Source organism: Hyposmocoma kahamanoa, unplaced genomic scaffold, assembly GCF_003589595.1.
Source record: "Hyposmocoma kahamanoa isolate Upper Pololo Valley unplaced genomic scaffold, ASM358959v1 78, whole genome shotgun sequence".
Taxonomy (NCBI): Eukaryota; Metazoa; Arthropoda; class Insecta; order Lepidoptera; family Cosmopterigidae; genus Hyposmocoma; species Hyposmocoma kahamanoa.
Window position 1 is genome coordinate 19,462,689 of NW_020653945.1, and position 18,326 is coordinate 19,481,014.

Genomic DNA, 18,326 nt, shown 5'->3' on the forward strand with positions numbered 1-18,326 from the left:
AATATGTTTTCCGTATTGTTTGATAGTACTTCAAAATATTGTTCTTAGTCCATTTGAAAAATAGGCTTTGGTCTAGTATTGTTCTCCATTCTAACACTGGAGTTCCCAAAGGGACGAACTGACCTGACTGTGTAAGGAATATTTTATGACTCAGTTGCCAGATGGCATCACACAGAACGGGCAGGTGCTGAATTTATATTTATATGTAAGTTACGTTCTGAAATAACAATAACTCGATGCATTTGGGATTTTTAGAGGATAACATATACTTATTACCGCAGAATCGGCTTGGTGCGATCGTGTTTAATGCAGAGGCGGGATTCAGTAGCAGTATAGCTCCTTGTGAAAGAGTTCGTCCAGGGAAGTACTGCTACCTTGCCTATTTCTGCCGCCAAGCAGTAATGTGTGCATTACTACGTTCCGGTTTTAAAGGGTACGGATGCTGGTGAAATTAAGGGCAAATGGGATTATTTAACTAATGTTTCAGGTTGAAGTGACGGGCGCAGTGGCAGTGCCCCTAAGATCTTTGCGATTTAAAGCTCAGCGTCCTGATTTTGATTTAAAACGGAATCGATCCGCTTGGGTAGTCACGAAATCAGATAAGTTTCTGATCGAGAAGATGAACCTAATTCCTACTATATCTTTCTAATTTGTTAGTTAATTCAACTATTATTCCGATTAGAAATGTCAAAGTTGTCAATCGCAATTATGCGCCTCGACTCGGAAAAAACGCAGTTTCCGATCGGGAGAGGCAATCAAAATGTAGCTGCTGAGCGGCACTACGACTTTCATGGAAAAAAAAGCTGGGCCGTGGGTTAAAAACCAATCAACTCGCCCGGGTTTTAACAGGGTTTTTACCCAAAGCACCAGGTTTTAACCTTTTTCTGTCCAAGATCGTAGGCAGAAGCGGCGGATACAGAATTAGGTATAATTCCATACTTATTACAAATTTCGGCGTAAAAAATATTTTTTAGACAAAAAAGAGGCAGCTCTACACCCACCTTGCAATCCTGTGGATCCTTACTACCAAGGATGCACATTACGATTCGATTTTTACGAGTGCATATGATCTAACGATTTTTTGTATTGATTTATTTCAATGCGATTTTCAAGCCAATCGATTCAAAGAAAGGCAAATAGAATCGTCTAGATAAGAAAGCAATAAATATTTTATAGTAATATCATTAAATTTGGACAAAACTCGATTTACAACAAATATTTAGAGCCCTGATAGGTCTTTCGAGAGCTTATATTTGGCACGTGTCGGACGCTAACTTCGTTCTGTGACGCGGGCGCTCGTGCACCGACGCGACCTTTCGGGAGTCGTCGGCTGTGTACAGATGCGATCGGAAATTCGCACTCAAGCAGATTCGTTGCCAACGTGCGTCGAGCCGCGTCGTACGAAACGATGCGAAAGGCACAACGGCTTTTTCGCTATTACGTTCATTGATATAAAGCTTTTCTGACCGACTTGATACGACTCTGCATTAATAAAAGTGGTGAATCCCTACGGGTGTATATAAGTGCCAAGAACTGAATATCTATTTTCACAAATAAATTAAAAACAATGCTACATTTACTGAATCGTCTTTATTTCGTATGCTTTACGGACTTTGTCAACCCTAGCGCCAATAAAAAACACTTTACAAATAAACAATTATTTATATTTCTCCTTTTGGACCCGCCACTTGGGTCTAAGCTTGTTGACTTAAGAGTCTATACAACCTCAAATGGCTTTGGCTGATTCCCCATAACAGTGAGTGTTGAATTAATGGATATACACTCATTAGTATACGATGTGAAAACACGATTCCTGAAAATTTTCATGGTAGAAAAAACACAAACTTCCTCGAAATTTTACAAGAAAACCGCTGTATTCAATAGGTACTTTACTACGAATATTCTCTTTTATATCAACTGAATTAAAAAGAACACGTATACTATACGACATACATTTTTCAAATGGCTTTAATTTCGTTTGTAAAAAAAATAAATTGTCCCTGCCACTGGACCCAAGCAAAATGAACCGTATTAGTAAAGGAAAAAAATTTGAATTCGAGCTGTGGTAGTATCGACTCTTAATTTGGAGGCTATAGTTACTGTAATTAACAGGGCATTTTTTTTTCAGGAGTCAAGAAGGCAGTCTCACCTTGTACGATGTAACTGGCCATAAGCGCAGCGGTGTTCTCATTGCACTGTATACAGCCATGCGCCAAGTCCCTCTTCACTTGCAGGCAGAAAAGGTATCTTGTGAATTCCTCTTCGAGCCGCGCAGGATCCGGTGTGTAGAACTTGACACAGAACCGCAGAGTGGGTTCCAGCATTGATAGCCCTATTTGTCGACACATTGCTTTCTCTACGTCCAGCCAATACTGATGACAAAAATAAAGAAAAATATTTTTATTTAATAACACGAATAGATAAAAAAAAGTTACGTTCTCAAAGTCAAGCTAGTGTTGATAACAAAACAACATTCACTATGTCCAGCCAGTACTGATGGCAATAAAAAAAACGTTATGAGTACTTAGACCAAAAATGAGGCGTTCTCAACGTCCAGTCAATACTGACGACAAAATAAATAAAAATACTTTTATAAACTTTGCGCATGATCACATGTAGCTTTTTTATAGAAAGAGTACGAATTTCAGAGGGCGGTGTTATCCACGTGTATTATTCGAAGTTTAGATGAATATACTTTGCCTCTTTAGGTCTCTGTTAATAAAGTTACGGAGTTTCCCTCCCTTTTCAATGGTATCTCAGTTTTGCACCAAGTTCAACTGTATCTTAGGCTTAGGAAATGAAACTATTTTTCCGGATTTAAATTGTGTATATTTGTTTTTTCAAACAAACCAACGTTTCGGGCCCTTTACAGGTCCCATGGTCACGGTCGATACGTGTCTTAGGTCAGATTGACTGCATGTTTGCAGTTAGTGCGTGACGTCGTAATCAACTTCACGCGTTAACTGCATGCAGTCGATCTCGGCTGCATGAAGTCGGCTACGACTGTATGCAATTAATGCGTGAACTTTACGTTATCCGAGATCTCGATTGCATGAAGTCGATAACGACGTCGCGTATTAACTGCATGCAGTCGAAACCTACTTCATGCAGCCGAGATCGACTGCTAATGCTAATACAGTTAATGCATGAAGTTGACTACGATTACACGCATTAACTACAAACATGCAGTCAATCTGTTAGCAGCCTTAGTGTCAGTTGAGATATCGAATACGGAATATCAAATTAAAGTCGAGCATGTTCATGTGAATTGAGTGAAGCATGCAAAAATGAGTTCAACATCCTATTTACAATTGAATCAAATGTATTCTAAATTCGTGGCTGACATCGTTTTGATTAACTTAAATTAATACGTTTACTCACAAAATACAAAGGCGTACCGTAGAGCATAAATGAGATCATCATATAGTAACACAAAATAAGAACGTTCTTGTACTGACAACAACGTTCATTGGGAACAAATTCCATTCTATATTTTTATGAATGTCTAGCACAGACTATCGTACACTGACGTAAATAACAACTTAAAAGTTATATCTCTATGGTTCTAATACTGAAATGCAATATCTGCGTTACCAATTTATTGAAAATATCATCAACATCATCCTATGGGTCCGAGGCAAAGCTCAATATGTGTAGGAGTTTCCTTAAAATGACTTACTCCACCGATCGTACTATTCATTCATAAGCAATTTTATGAGAGTAAGAGCATATATATGCACACGCGTTTGAATCGATTCAACAACAACATCGCGTTGAGGAAAGGGGCGCCATTCAGCGACCCGCTCGTCTTTATCACTTAGGCCACAAATTCGCAACCGTGGTGCTTTCAAGGTTTACGCGTACATTGTGTCTTGTGTTAGATGTACGGATACATCTAACTCTCCGCTGAACGCACCACCGATCCGAATTTGCAGCTTCACACGCAGATAACGCGCGTTTCACAAACGGTTCTACGGCGCCACGCCACTAAACTTGTGAACGTGTGCAAAAGTTTACTGGCTGCGATTGAATCGAGTTAATGCGCGTCATCTGGACATGAACTTTTAACTTACAAAAGCGGTTATATCTAAAAGAGTATCGTTGAAAAGTGCATGAAAAGATCACTGTAATCAGTTAAGATAACTCAATTCACGGAAATATGGCCGCATTCATTGGGTTTTGTTTCAATCCCGTCTTGCGCTGCTCGCATCCACCGGATACTTCACTAGGTCATCGGCCCACTTGCGAGTGGTCTTCCTACGCTGCGTCTTTCACTATTATTGAGAGATATACTTTCTACTATGTCACATCTCAAATGTAAAGTGAAGATGTTGAGGTTTCATTCGGATCTTAAAGATTCAAGTTGTCTTGTTCGGAAAAGGATAAGTAGCTATATGTACATTAAGTAAACAAACCGCGATAATAACATTTGAAAGTCATGGCAATAAAAACATTCAACACTTACCCTAGTCCCGTGAGCGTCCTGGTACTCGAGACCGAAGTAGTCGGCCTCGAGTAAGTGGAGCTGCCTGCACACCTGGTCAAACAGCACTCGCCCGAGAGCTTTCGACTGCAACAAATAAACAGTTGTTACTTTGTGTCAACACTGTACCACTCGTAAAGTTTAAAGAATACATACAGCTTAATAAGAATAGGTACGTTTCTGAACTGGGAACTAAAACACCGTAAAGATGGTGAAAAATTACTCATTATTTATAATTACACTTTAATAGTTTATAAAGTTTGATGTTATTTTTGAAAACTCTATTTGTAGAAAAATTAATTCTGTTACCATTCGGTAACAGAATTAATTTTTCTCGAGGCAATTTCGAAAAGTTTGTATCTACCGAGTAATTTCTACCGAAAATCTAACACTGAAATATGGAGTAAGAAATGTCTTCGGTTGCACAATCGACAACCTCAAGAAAAAAAATCTCAAAAAAATCATGTCATCGAAATATAAAAACGTCAAAACGTCCACGATTTATTATTCTGTAGCAATTCACGTGACTAATTCAGTAAAATACAATAAATCATTGGACGGAAAGCGAGTAGGTTCCAAGAGGGTGTAGGCTGTCTTCAAATAAAATGCTCATTTCTCATGTCAGTCAGATTGATAGGTTTCAATTTGGATTCTCACATAATAGATTAGACGATTTTATGCAAGCAAAATTGTGGGAAAGACAGGTATGTTCGTCTGAAACTAATGTCTTGTTCAACGACAGTTATTTATCTCTATAACAATTGGGATTGTGACGGAAAAATGCATTTAAAATATATAGATAGTATAAAGCATTAAATATTCTTTTTATGATGCCAAGCAAAATTGTGGCGGGACGAAAGAAGTCGAGAGTCTGTAAGCACTCAACCCTACAAAATACGTCTCAAATATTAACGGACGAATAAAGGAATCCATAGAACGGAAAAACGTTCGCTGCCAGCATTTTGCGAGCAGCGGAGAACCGATTTCATACTCGTATACCCACCAAACTCTATTAAAGTTTCGAATGTCCCTTATTCCTCAGTATAGATTTTTAAATAATGTAACATAATTTCTTCACAATTTCGCAACAGGCCGTCCAAAGTCGTTCAAATCATATGGGCATGGATCTCATAAGAGAGAGGGTTGCCACGAGGGCCCCATGCAGGTTGAGGGCTTGACATGGTTTCCAAGGGTTGTAAACTTTTTTTTATGATATTAAGTAACGAGACGAACAAGTTATGCGCCTGGTGGAAAGCGACACACTTGTCCGTAGTAGTCGCAATGATACTCAAAAGCTTTAAATCGCATAGATCTGAGGGGTACTGCAACAGCGCCCGTTACCCTGAGACATAAGAAGCCTGTAATTTCACTAACACCCTTACCATTCAAAACCGGAACGCAGTAATGCTCACATTACTGTTTGGCAGCAGAGATAGGTAAAGTATTCTTCGACGTGTAAGTTCCGTCACAATGTTATGGCATGGTATAACGGGCTGGTGTCCGCAACTCGACGCTCTGGCGCCAATTTTACGTGTGGTGGGTGCAGGGTCCTAGTAAAACTAGCCGAGCTCCTCCAAAACTTTCAGCATCCTCCTGCGTATGCTGACGACTTTAGGGAGCGAGCTCGGCACAACAAGGTACTTCGCCCTATAGTTGGCGAGGCCGGAGGATTGTAGTAGGATATATTATACAGTTCCTCTTCCTCCATACACGGTCTGCAGAGTACTATCCGTGTTGCTAATAAACATTGACATCATGTATTTGTGCTTTCGGTAAATTGAACTATTGTTTATGTCAAAATGTATTGTTTATGTCTAAACAATAGTAATAATACTAAACGTCTAAGTCAACGGTTTTGAGTGATAAATGCATACTTATTTCTCAAAAGTAATCAGATTTTTTAATACACTTTAATCAGTTCACAAGTAACCTACTGTAATATGACCACATACCAAGAGCTGGTAACCAATCCTACAAGACTCGGTAAGCTGATAACTTTGGTAGTATGATAATGGGTATCATATTTTCAATTTGTATTCACTTTTACCTGATTTGGTAAGAATATTATGAAATAAAGTATGTATCAAATTTCCTCATTATTTTGATGTCTTCATTTTCTGGCATTGAAATTCATAAAAATAACGATTGACAGGATTAACATGAAATTATAAAAACTGATTAGGTGTTATCATATTACTACGTAAGAACAAAATACTCTACAATTTATTTATTTACAACCAATGATCCAATGTTTACAATACTAATGGACGATAGGACGTGATTTACAAATTCGACGAAAATAATTGTTCGCATCACAACATATACCGTGAAATTCTGAATTTGCCTAATTAACTTTTTTGTGGGAGTATTATACTATTATTTTAATATTAATATCATTACGATGTTAAGCAACTTATTAATGGTGCATTTCTTCAAAGTGTACTTATAAACATACGTACATATTCGCACCGCTCATGGAAGAATGGCATAAGTGGAGTTACGTTGGAAATGTTTATTGCTCCATTAGATACAGAAAAACATAACCTACATCCTCTCCAATTCTTGTAACTCTGTAGACAATATTTGTCGATAGAGTTACAAGAATGAAAAGAAAGTGAAAAAGATGTGGGTTATATTTTTCTGTATCTAATGGAGCAATAAACATTTTTGACGTAACTCCACTTATGCCATTCTTCCATGAGGGGTGCGATATAGCACATGAAAACACTTTACGTTTTTATGCTGACGTTCTCCCGCGGGTGAGTCACCGATACATTAAAATAATAACATTAAATCATAATAAAAGGGTCTAAGCGACACTAAGGTTGAATACGAGTGTGGACAAATGCAACGTGAGTTATGCCTTGATAGTTTGTAGGCAAATACTAGAAGGGAAATAAGTTAAGCTGGATGTAATAGCAAGGCAAAGACAGCCTATTTACTAAAGCATCAATGTCGTAAATATACAAAATTATGATCATGCTTCATCATGGCACTCAGATTTTTAAGTGAAAATAAAGAAGTACGATTATCTTTTTTTTACAACATCAAGTGACGGGACGAACAAGTCGTGCGCCTGATGGTAAGCTACACGCCTGGCCATAACAGTGCAATGTCACTCAGAGCTTAAAATCGCAAAGATCTGAGGGGTACTGCCACTGCGCCCGTCCCCCTGAGACATAGGTTGACAAGTCCCATGTGCCTGTAATTTCACCAACTTTATTCGATCCATTCTTATAAAAACAAGTTATACAAGGTGTTAAATCAAAGTTAAAAACATGAAACTAAAACCTTAGCGACAATAATCTATATAGAAAATAACCTTCACACCGATACATTTACTACAATGGAAGTGCATACAATGGTCCAATCTTTCCACCATTGAAAACAGTCAGGTAAACAAAAAATTAGTCATGGTTCATAGACCGCCAATAGAGGGGACACTTACGGGCCTATTTCCATAAATACGAGCGTAAGGGAATATACTTTATTTTTAAAACTATGTTAGAGTAAAAATAAATATGGTATTTAATAACCTAACCACCGGTTAAAAAAACCGACCTCAAAAGTCATTCATCCCCTAGTTTGCTAACCTTACAGGTGGAATATTTTCTTGAAATTTAAATGAGACCACATCTGAGGTACCTTGTTTCCAACAAGAAAAGAATCATCAAAATTGGTTCACAAATGGCGGAGTTATCGCGTAACATACATACAAAAAAACATACAGATGAATTGAGAACCTCCACCTTTTTTTGAAGTCGGTTAATAAAAAAGTTTCCTTAGTTCCCACTTCAACTCCTATGAACAGGCTAAAAACGAATGTGAAATCCATTTTTTCAATAGCTCCACTAACTTTAGATACAGGAAATGAAATTAATTTTTCGGCTCTAATTATATTTATATTATACGTATATTTGTTTCTTTCAAACAAACCAACGTTTCGGTCCCTTTACAGGTCTCATGGTAACGGCTGACTGAGATGGTATAGTCATCAACCAGTTATATCTAAGATTAATGCAAACCACCCTATTTCTCACTATCGTTACAAAAGTTTTGGTGAAATTACAGGGACTTGTCAACTTATATCTCAGGGTGCCGGAGGCCCCTCAGGCCTTTACTATTTAAAGCTCTGAGTGACACTGGAACTGTTATGACAGGCGTGTAGCTTAACATCAGGCACACGATTAGTCCGTCCCGTCACTTTATATTATAAAGTTATTGATTAAAAACCTTACAGTTTATTTGTAAGTCAATGTTTACAGTGTAGTGTTTGTACCTGCGTCAAAGAACATGTCAAACATGAGCAATTTAATGCGATAGGTTGATTATGGTGATAAGAGCGCAGATCTAACTCAGTCAGGACAAAAATGTCAAATATATCTACAATAAATGTGGACAGAATCGACAGCTCGTACATAAAGAATCACAAGCCCAAATTCTCAATGTTACGGGTGGGCGTTCAAAGTATTGAAAGCACTAAAATGAACATAGTGCGTCGACGCGTGCGAAATTTGACATATATGTACTTATTTGTCACGCTTTATAATTTTCGTCTAAAAAATGTAAAAATCTATTAGGTATTGTGGCTTATGATTGATTACGTAGGAGGCATCGACTCTACAATGCTTCATATGGTTGCTATGTATATTAATTTTTCTAAAACATTTATCTAAAATTTGTCTACTAAAGTCAACACGACAACATTTATAATGTAAGAAAAATATCTTATTTTATCTCCCTACCATCATTTAATCTTAAAACAAACTAAACGTACACAACGAGTAAACGACCTAATCCAAAAGATAATAAGAACTTTTTCTCCACAATTTTGTGCTAAGATGACTTCAAATTTGTTAGCGTAGGTAGATAAGTTATTTCTTCGTTTCCTAATACAGCAATCTCGACAATGAAGTGACGAAAGTAGAAGTGATTTTTTGTGAAACTGTAAAAAAAATACAGCCAATATAGTTCTTTAACAAATAGAATTTTGTCATACTTGTCACCAGGCAAACGACATAGCTATATGGCAGATGCCAAGAACGATTTTTTTTTAAATAAATTTTGTCAATTTAAAAAAAGTTTCAGATTTCCTAAGCTTAGGATTATTGCAAAAAAATGCAAATTTTAATTACTTTCATCGTTTGCAATGATAAAACGCAAAGTGTGTATAAAACAATGCAAAGCTAAGTACTACAATCTATTCGCGAATTACTTTCTTTCTTATGTTCTTTTTTTCTATAATCTTTACTATGATTTCAAAACCAAAGATATTATTGATGTCTTGATTGACGTTATTATTATAATTAAACTTAGAGGATGGAAAAAAACATGAAGCGAATGTAACTTTATTTTTGACATTGTATTTTAATGTGGTCGAGTATTACTTATTTGACAGTAATTGTTTTTTGACAGATGTCTGACGGAGAATGGGTTTTGAGTGCGTTCCTGGTACAATTCGTCACATACCGTGTATCTTTCAATCCGGACACTGGCAAAGTCGTCAGTGGGACAGAAGCCAAAACCTACAAAAATCGAAATGAATAGACCCCCTAGGTCCTAATGTCGCAGGTTACCCTAGTTTGAGAATCAAGGATTCCATCTTCAAATATCGCACTGTTAATACAATAACTATATTATATATGCATACTCTAAAAGTGGACTTTCTCAGAATCGATGAAAAACGAATTACTCACTTCCCGCAAAAAATCATTAAAATTTATGTATGTTATAGTTTATTACTCAATACGCTTAAACAATTTCTCAAATATATTTATTTAAAAATAAAATAGAAAAAATTATTTAATATTTTTGAACAAGGATTATTTGGCCAGAACTAGCTCACATAAAGTGTGTCTCATTTTGAGTTAAGTATTAAGATATCTTTTGATTATTTCTTACAATATTCTGACGACGGCTTTTTTGACGAGTAGATAATCAAATTTTACGTTCAGTAATAATATAACATTAAATTTCACATATTTTGAGTCACAACAATATTATTTTTGACATTGAAGTAAATGAAGAACAAAACAGATTTTTATTTAATATCATGATGATATTCATTATATTTTTTGTGAAATTACTCAACTAGTTTGTTATAATTATTAATACAAAGAGATCGAACACGAACAAAAATTCCTTCGACATTTGACAGTACTTGAACCTGCATCTGTTAGGCCCTGGTTAGGCCACCGCTGTGCCAATAAAGCTACAAATCGAGTCAGAAGACCTTACGAATTTTTCTGAGTGTTTGTTACAGGGGGTCTACTCCCGTTCTTCGTCCGGCATCAATCCGAAAGATTTACTGTCCAATAAGTAATACTCGACCAATTCAAAAGACAATATCAAGTATGAAGCTTCATATAATGCGTTAAGTATTACTTATTTGACAGTAATTGGTCAAGTATTACTTATTTCACAGTAATTGGTGAAGTATTACTTATTTGACTATAATTGGTCAAGTATTACTTATTTGACAGTAATTGTTTCGGACAGATGTCGGATGGAAAACGAAAGTAGGACCCGCAGATCTTTGTATTGTGTTTTTTCGGCTTTTATCGCCGTAAGCGATACCTTGTATATTCTTGCCTCTCCCAGGGCCTAAAACATGTGTTTGAAATTTTTAAATGGGAGACATTGTATTCCCCGTCAATAGCACAATCGGCGCTGGTCAGTAACTCATACTCAAGAACTCACGAACAATACGTGCCATATCAAGCAGCGGTTCTTCTATGTTTATTTATACTAGAAAAGAAACGCCATAGAAATACAACTCGTGAATGAACCCGTTTGTGGACAAACATTATTGTTTTCATAAAATTAAAATAATATAAAAAAATTAAACATGATAATTATATTAAAAGAATATCTAATATCAAAAACCTTGTATTCGTTGGAACAGTTATTAAAATAAAATTATTTGATTGTTTATTTTTTTAAATATCAAGTGACGGGGCGCCTAGGCGGGGGTAAGCTACGCGCCTGTCCATAAAACGACAACGGTAATTACCTAATAATGTGAATACATAAAAACAATACTACGATGAGAATTATAATGTAATGTGAATGTTTACTTTGAATTTATATTTTAAATTAGAGCTTTTGTTTTGTAGAATTTATGATAATATTAATATTTATGTTGCGGTCCCCTACCAGGGTTCATGTTTGGTACAAAGTACAATTTTTAAATGTACACCATATCTACCACATGATTGAAATAAATGCCTTACACTTACTTCAATAAATAGGGATAAATAAAACTCTAGGAAATCATTCAGCGACGTACTATAGATATTTTATTTGAAAATACTGGTTTATTGTTGTATTTATGTATGTATTATACGCTGTTTATGCAACCATTTTCTTGATCCATTAGACTTTATATCTTTCCTATACAGCAGCCGTCCTGCCGTAAATCCGGTCATACATCAACGTAAGCTTCCCTGGGGTCATATTACGAAAACAAATAAGGCGAAAAGTCTCTTACTGTACATTAAGGTCTAAAAATAAAACGTACTTAAAGTTTTATCGTAAGTTTACATTAGCCAGGAATTATATTCGCACTGTACTATTTCAACTCAGGAAAGGTCAGATTCATATCGAGTCTATTATTATAACTAACGCGACCATTTTTTTTTTTCAAAGCCGGACGCCTGTCAATTTATTATTGTTTTAAAAACAAAACACTTGTTTATTATACTTACGAAATGTTTAATGATAAAAAAAATTAAAAAGTGAGTAAAAAATTTTAATGATCGAATATTAAAAAAAACTAACCTTTTGTAGTCTGGTCGGTTTACTTTATGTATTTTTCGGATGAATTGAAACGAAAACAATTATTCAGATTTAGTTCTTAAATATGAATGTAACCATGCATAGACATGATTTTCAAATTTATATGTCACGTGTGTCGTGTCATCATGTTATGTCAAAGCGGGAAATTTATAAATATTTTGGGAACAGCTGGATACGAAGCTTAAAAGCAGGACGTGTGGCCACTTTAATTATAACGGATATTATTACGTTATTGTTTCAGTCAAAATGAGATCATATCGTATTGGCGGGCCAACGGGCATTAGGTAAGATAAGAACCGATTATTTTAACCGATTAATAAAAAGAAAAGATTATTTATTTATTATAAAAACATAGTAATGTAATAAAACATAAAAAGATAGTTTGACTTAGAGCTATTGATGACAGATTGATAGCTTAGTCGGATAATTTTCAGGTTATCATTTCTGTAGGTACCTAATTTCAGTGAGAATTTTTATTATTTAAGTATTCGAGTATATTACCGTAAAACATTAAATAATATTTCAGGTTACTACACTCGAATATTAAATAATGTTTCATGATAATATTCTAGAACATAAATTTACGGATTTAAAATGATGATGAGCATAACACGTAAAAGAGCTTACACCCTTATATCGGTTGTAAAATAAGGATTGTCAGTTGTAGATATAAAGTGTTTGGAATTTCTGAAATAATCTCAGTATAGAGTACTAAAAAACCGACCTCAAAAGTGCGCAAACCCGGATTCATCCCCTAGTTCACCACTATACGGGACTTGCCACAGGAGATGGTAAAAATCGGTTCTCACTTCTCAAAGTATATCGAGAGAGAAAAACTCCTTGAATTGGAGAATAGCAAAACCAACCATTAAAATAATTGCTCCTTATAATAAAATTTAGGCGATACTTATAAAAATGAACCTTCACGCGTGAACAGCCACCCTTAGAAGTGAATGATTTTCTTCAAAATTAAATGGGACCACTATGGAGGTGCCCTCTTTCCAATCGAATCATGAAAATCGGTTCACAAATACCGGAGTTATCGCGTAACATACATACAAAAAAATATACAGTCGAATTGAGAACCTTCTCCATTTTTGAAGTCGGTTAATAAATAACTCTTGACGTACTAGAGCAGAGGTTCCCAAACTTTTTAATCTTTTGCGTAGACCCCCTACTTTTCTAATATTGATTTTTTTTTAAATTCATCAAATTCAAATGTGTGTTGGAGAGCAAACACAGTGGTAGTGAGAAACTTTATAAATAAAAAAAAATGATGTTAAGCTTTATATATTTATCTAACCGAATATTTAGTTTGTTGTGTAATATTTAAGTTATTAATAGTTTAAGTGTCTATTTTACTAACACTTAAATATTAATACATTAACTAATACATTAATACATATTATACAGATGTAAATACGTAATAACGTATTTACATCTGTATAATATGGATAATTCCATTTATGGAAAGTCAAAATCTAGGTGTTCTGGGTTGTGTCCCGGGGTGAATTCCTTTGCTCTGGTACTTATAGGACAGGGTACATTGTACAGTACATTATCTATTGCGAAACCAGGCACATTTTATTCATGAAAAATAATTACAGACATAATGCGAGCATAATTACGAGAAACAAAAGTTGTAGTGTAGAGCTCCCTGTGAAAGAGTTCGTCCAGGGAATTACTGCCACTTTACCTAATTCTGCACCAAGCAGTAATGCTCACATTATTGATTGTAATAAAGCCACATTTGTTTCATGTATTTCGTATTATTTTTATGATTTTGACGTGACAAAGTACTTGGAATGGACCTGTCGTCCAATTTGAATTTAGGCAGATACATTGAATATTGGCCAAAAATGCAGCCAGGAAGCTTGGCATCCTTTCCAGGGTGAGGGGTTACTTTACACCGGGACAGTTGCTTCAGCTGTCCCAAGCACAAGTCCGGTCATGCACGGAGTACTGCTGCCACCTTTGGGATGGCTCTGCTACATATCAACTGGTCACTTTGGATTCAATTGACAATCAAAGTCAAAGTCAAAGTCAAAATCTTACCGATTAACTATCCAACTCGTTCGACAGGAAGTGTTCTTTTAATTTGTGTTTGATAGATGCTACCGATGGACGGTCACGTTACGTTAAGTTGTACGCTAAACTTGCGGCCGTTTTGATACTATTTGATTTTTTAAATACATTTAGCAGCTTTATTAATTAAGACCTGTCACTGCATCATGTTTTAATGCCGGTGAGCTGTTTATTTATTATTCATGACTTACTTTCGACCCGATTGAAATATCTGTGGATTGCGACTCTCCTCCCTCTTCGTCTAACTTCACCCCCCTTTCGCCCTCTCGGTAACTTTGCAACAGCAATCACAACAACAAAAAGGTCAATTAAGAGATTTTCTAAATAAACAATCATTGCACCAATTTTAAATATTAACCTGACCTACTTTTATGTTGAATATAGCAAAGCGTGAAATTTAGGTTGACAAGTAACTTTTTTTTATATTTGACTGTTCCGTCCCACTACTGGGCAAAGTGGGACAGACTAGTAAAAATAACTAAAACATTACAAATTTTTGGTTACAACCCTTATAGAACTACAATATGGTTAAAACTAAAGAACACAAGAATATGATCCTAGATTCTCAAAATCGGGTACCTTGTATGCATCGAGTATATAACCAGAAATAGAGACGAAATAAGGGGCATCAATCCCTGACAACTCATCAGGCAAATGGGCCTTATATCACTTTTAAACTTATCAACTCTTGTTTGCACTGAAATCACGAAAGTACAGGGCCAACAACTGACCTGTGTGTACGTCTCCGTATATTCCGAAAATATTCTGTAGTTATTGTAATAAAGATAATATCTCTAACTATGGAGGCTGTTCCATTCGGTGGTGTGGGAAAAACAACAAAACATCTAATTACAAAACAAATGGAATCATATTTCATCGGTAATTAAATATGTAATTTTACAATTTTCGTCCATTATAGCAACGCTCAAGTTAAACTGTTCGATTTGATGTGAAACAATTGACGATACCCATCAATTGCTTCGAATTCGGGCTGGCCAATCGGAGCGCAATTGTCACTGTAATGATTTGGCAGAATAATTTTCAAAGAAATTAAATGAAATCTATTCTCTATTTCTGGTTATATTGTCGATACCTATATGTAACATGAGTGTCGGTATTCTTTCGTAGTTAATAAACAATCTCACACTAAAGCCAGGTACCAAAAAAGTTTATTTTTACATAAATTTATTAGACGAAATTAAAAGAAGAAGAAATGAATACGAATTAGCATACGAATTAGAATTTTACTATTAACAAACTATGTGACAAACGTGAGCGTGCGTGCGTGCGTGCGTGCGTGTGTGTGTGACGAAATTATTAAGATAATAATTACCTATATTTGTAATTTTATTAATATTACGTATTACATCGTCCAGGGGGCCAACCACAACCTCTTAAAACAATATTACTTTAACCTTACATTGACTTTTCGTACCAAGACGCGCTTAAAGTAAGCTTGTTATAATGTTAAAACTATGATGTTTTATTGGAAGCTTTGTGACTATTCATTCGCTCATATCGTACTATGAAGCGACTTTAACATTAAAGTAATATTGTTCTTATGTCAAATTTAGCAATCTTAAAATAGTTAAATCTGACGCAATGGAATCAATATTATTTTCGAATTTATTGTCTAAGTATTAAACTTATTTATCTACATAAATCTCTTCAATATTTTGTTTATTTTTTATTACAATAGTACAAAAAAAATTATTTCTCGTTAAATAAAAATACGCGATGTTTATTTCGTAAAATTATAACAGCGACATCTATAGGCTCCTTGGCGACACTAACAGTTGACACTAGACTATAAATCAGAATTCACAACGTAACTATAAAGACTCAGCGTGTTTTATTTATTTTTCTTCGTGAAAATGCGGAAAAATAATTGAAAAAAATGTAATTTTAATAGATTTTTTAATTACCCACTTTCTTTTTTTAACAGGTAATATTCTCTGAATGTAAATAACATTAAGTACTTAAACATTATACCCGGATAAGACGATTCGGAACATCAAAAAAGAAAGAGATGGCATTATATAGTTCATATAGCGTTATTTATTTCCTATTTTTTGGAAGGAATAGGCAATATTGGGAAACCATTCATTCTTTAAATCACTTTAGCAATATACATTACTTGGTTGACAGGTTTGTCAAGGTGCGAATATGAATAATATTATAATAAGCTTACTTTATGCTTACATTGATATAAGATTGTTTTTGGAAAGGTTATGGTAGGCCCCAGTAACCAGGTTCATGTGGGATTGGAAGCGCCGTTGGCTGGATGCAACCCGAGAAATGAGCAAATGTCATCAATACTTGGGTTTCGTTTTTTTATAAAAAATAAATGCGCATTTGACTTCTATATCAATTGATGGAAAGTGACGATGAGGTCGACGACGGAGTATGCACACCTAAATGATGCCCGTTTAATTTTATAAATATATGAATGAACAAAACGGGTGCCCGAAGATGGAAGGAGATGGCGGGGCCCACAGAGGAGTTGGCGGGACTATCTGGATGGATTTCAAACGCGCAATGAAGGATTTTAGGGGAGACCTTTATCCAACACTGGAACACAACGGGTTACTAAAAAAAATACTTTGTACCCGACCTGACAGGCGTAACTAGCATTAGACATTTTTTCAAGCAAAGTATATAATAAAAACAATATAAAAAAGTATATATATGTAGTCGATATAGCATTTACATTTTAAGCTGTAGCTGGAATCAATATCGTTCAATTAATTATATATATTTTTAATTAATAGGAAATGTTCGCTTGAGAACGTTCACTTTTAAAAATTGGGAAAGAAAGTACCGTTTTACTCAGTTAAAAGAAACCTGTGACATACGTCGATTTATATGTAATACAATATTTACATAACAATACAGTAATTTCAAACGTTAAACCAGAGAAGCGGTATATAAATAAAATGTTAAAGCCAACTTGACCCGACACTAATTGGCCTTCCCCGGAATCAAAGCAGCGACCTCGGTTATCATTTACCGTTGACGCACCTCGCTGCACAGTTGAGAGGGGTCTCGATTTATAAATACATAAATGACATTTATCGTTTCAATGTTTCCTCTCAATATGTTTCTAAAGTACCGTACCTCGAAAAAAGGTCGCTGTGACTTTGTTTCTTTATTAAGCGAATTTATAACATACGAGCCCTACACTCCATCTACGGTGGGGTCGGGCTCGGCCTGCGGCGCGTGGTCGCTTTCAGATTACGGGGTGTGCTTATGCTCTTCAGTGGCACAGTGATTAGTACTATGGGCGCTTGATGAGGAGGTTCCAGATTCGATCCCTTATTTGAGCCAATTTATGAAAAAAACCTTTTTTAAGTTAGTCCTGGTCAGGGTATTCTGGGTATTGCCTTCAGAACTATCGTTACTTTGGTACTCCTTGTACAGGAAATTCCCTAGTTTGAGACCAGAAATTTGAAGTGATTGTCTGGCATTTTTTCCCTAAATACTTCTCTTTTTGGCATAGCTTCCAATAAAAAAGAATCTACCAGAGAGACGGTCGAGATACAACAACGCTATAAGTTGTATAAGTAAATAAGATATTTCCACTACATCGGGAAGTAGGTATGCCTTACACTTTGAACAATTATGAAATCTAGTCCCCGTATACTACCTACGTAAGTGAGTCTTCGTCCTCCGCTATACCTCGGCCTACGGCCTCTGCACTTATGAGTTTAAAAAAATTAACATAGCTCTTTAATGGCGGCCATGTTGATAAATGGCAAAAAGTAAATTTTGACTGCAAATTATTATTAAACACCTATAGAGAACCCCACATACCGATTTTCAAGTGAATTAGAGCAAATTTTCATCTACCGCCAAAAAATACTTCTATGGCAGCCATATTGCAAAATGGCGATAAACTAGTGCTGATCACAAATTATTATCAAGACTCTCGCATGACAATTTTGAAACGGATCAGTACAAT

At 35.5% G+C, this 18,326-nt stretch overlaps 1 protein-coding gene across 3 annotated transcripts in view; it reads right to left on the reverse strand.

The window, feature by feature from the left end:
- Positions 1–18,326, reverse strand: part of LOC113233173 (FERM, ARHGEF and pleckstrin domain-containing protein 2-like) — a 97,951-nt gene that overhangs the window by 52,268 nt on the left and 27,357 nt on the right. For 2 of the 3 annotated variants that reach the window (XM_026468194.1, XM_026468193.1), the window contains exons 4-5: positions 4,466–4,570; positions 2,150–2,372 (exon numbers count right to left, since the gene is read on the reverse strand). The exons of the other annotated variant lie outside the window; for it this stretch is intronic. In XM_026468194.1, the coding sequence (XP_026323979.1) occupies positions 2,150–2,372; positions 4,466–4,570 (328 nt within the window). The remainder of the gene's footprint in view (positions 1–2,149; positions 2,373–4,465; positions 4,571–18,326) is intronic. 3 annotated transcript variants of the gene reach the window in all.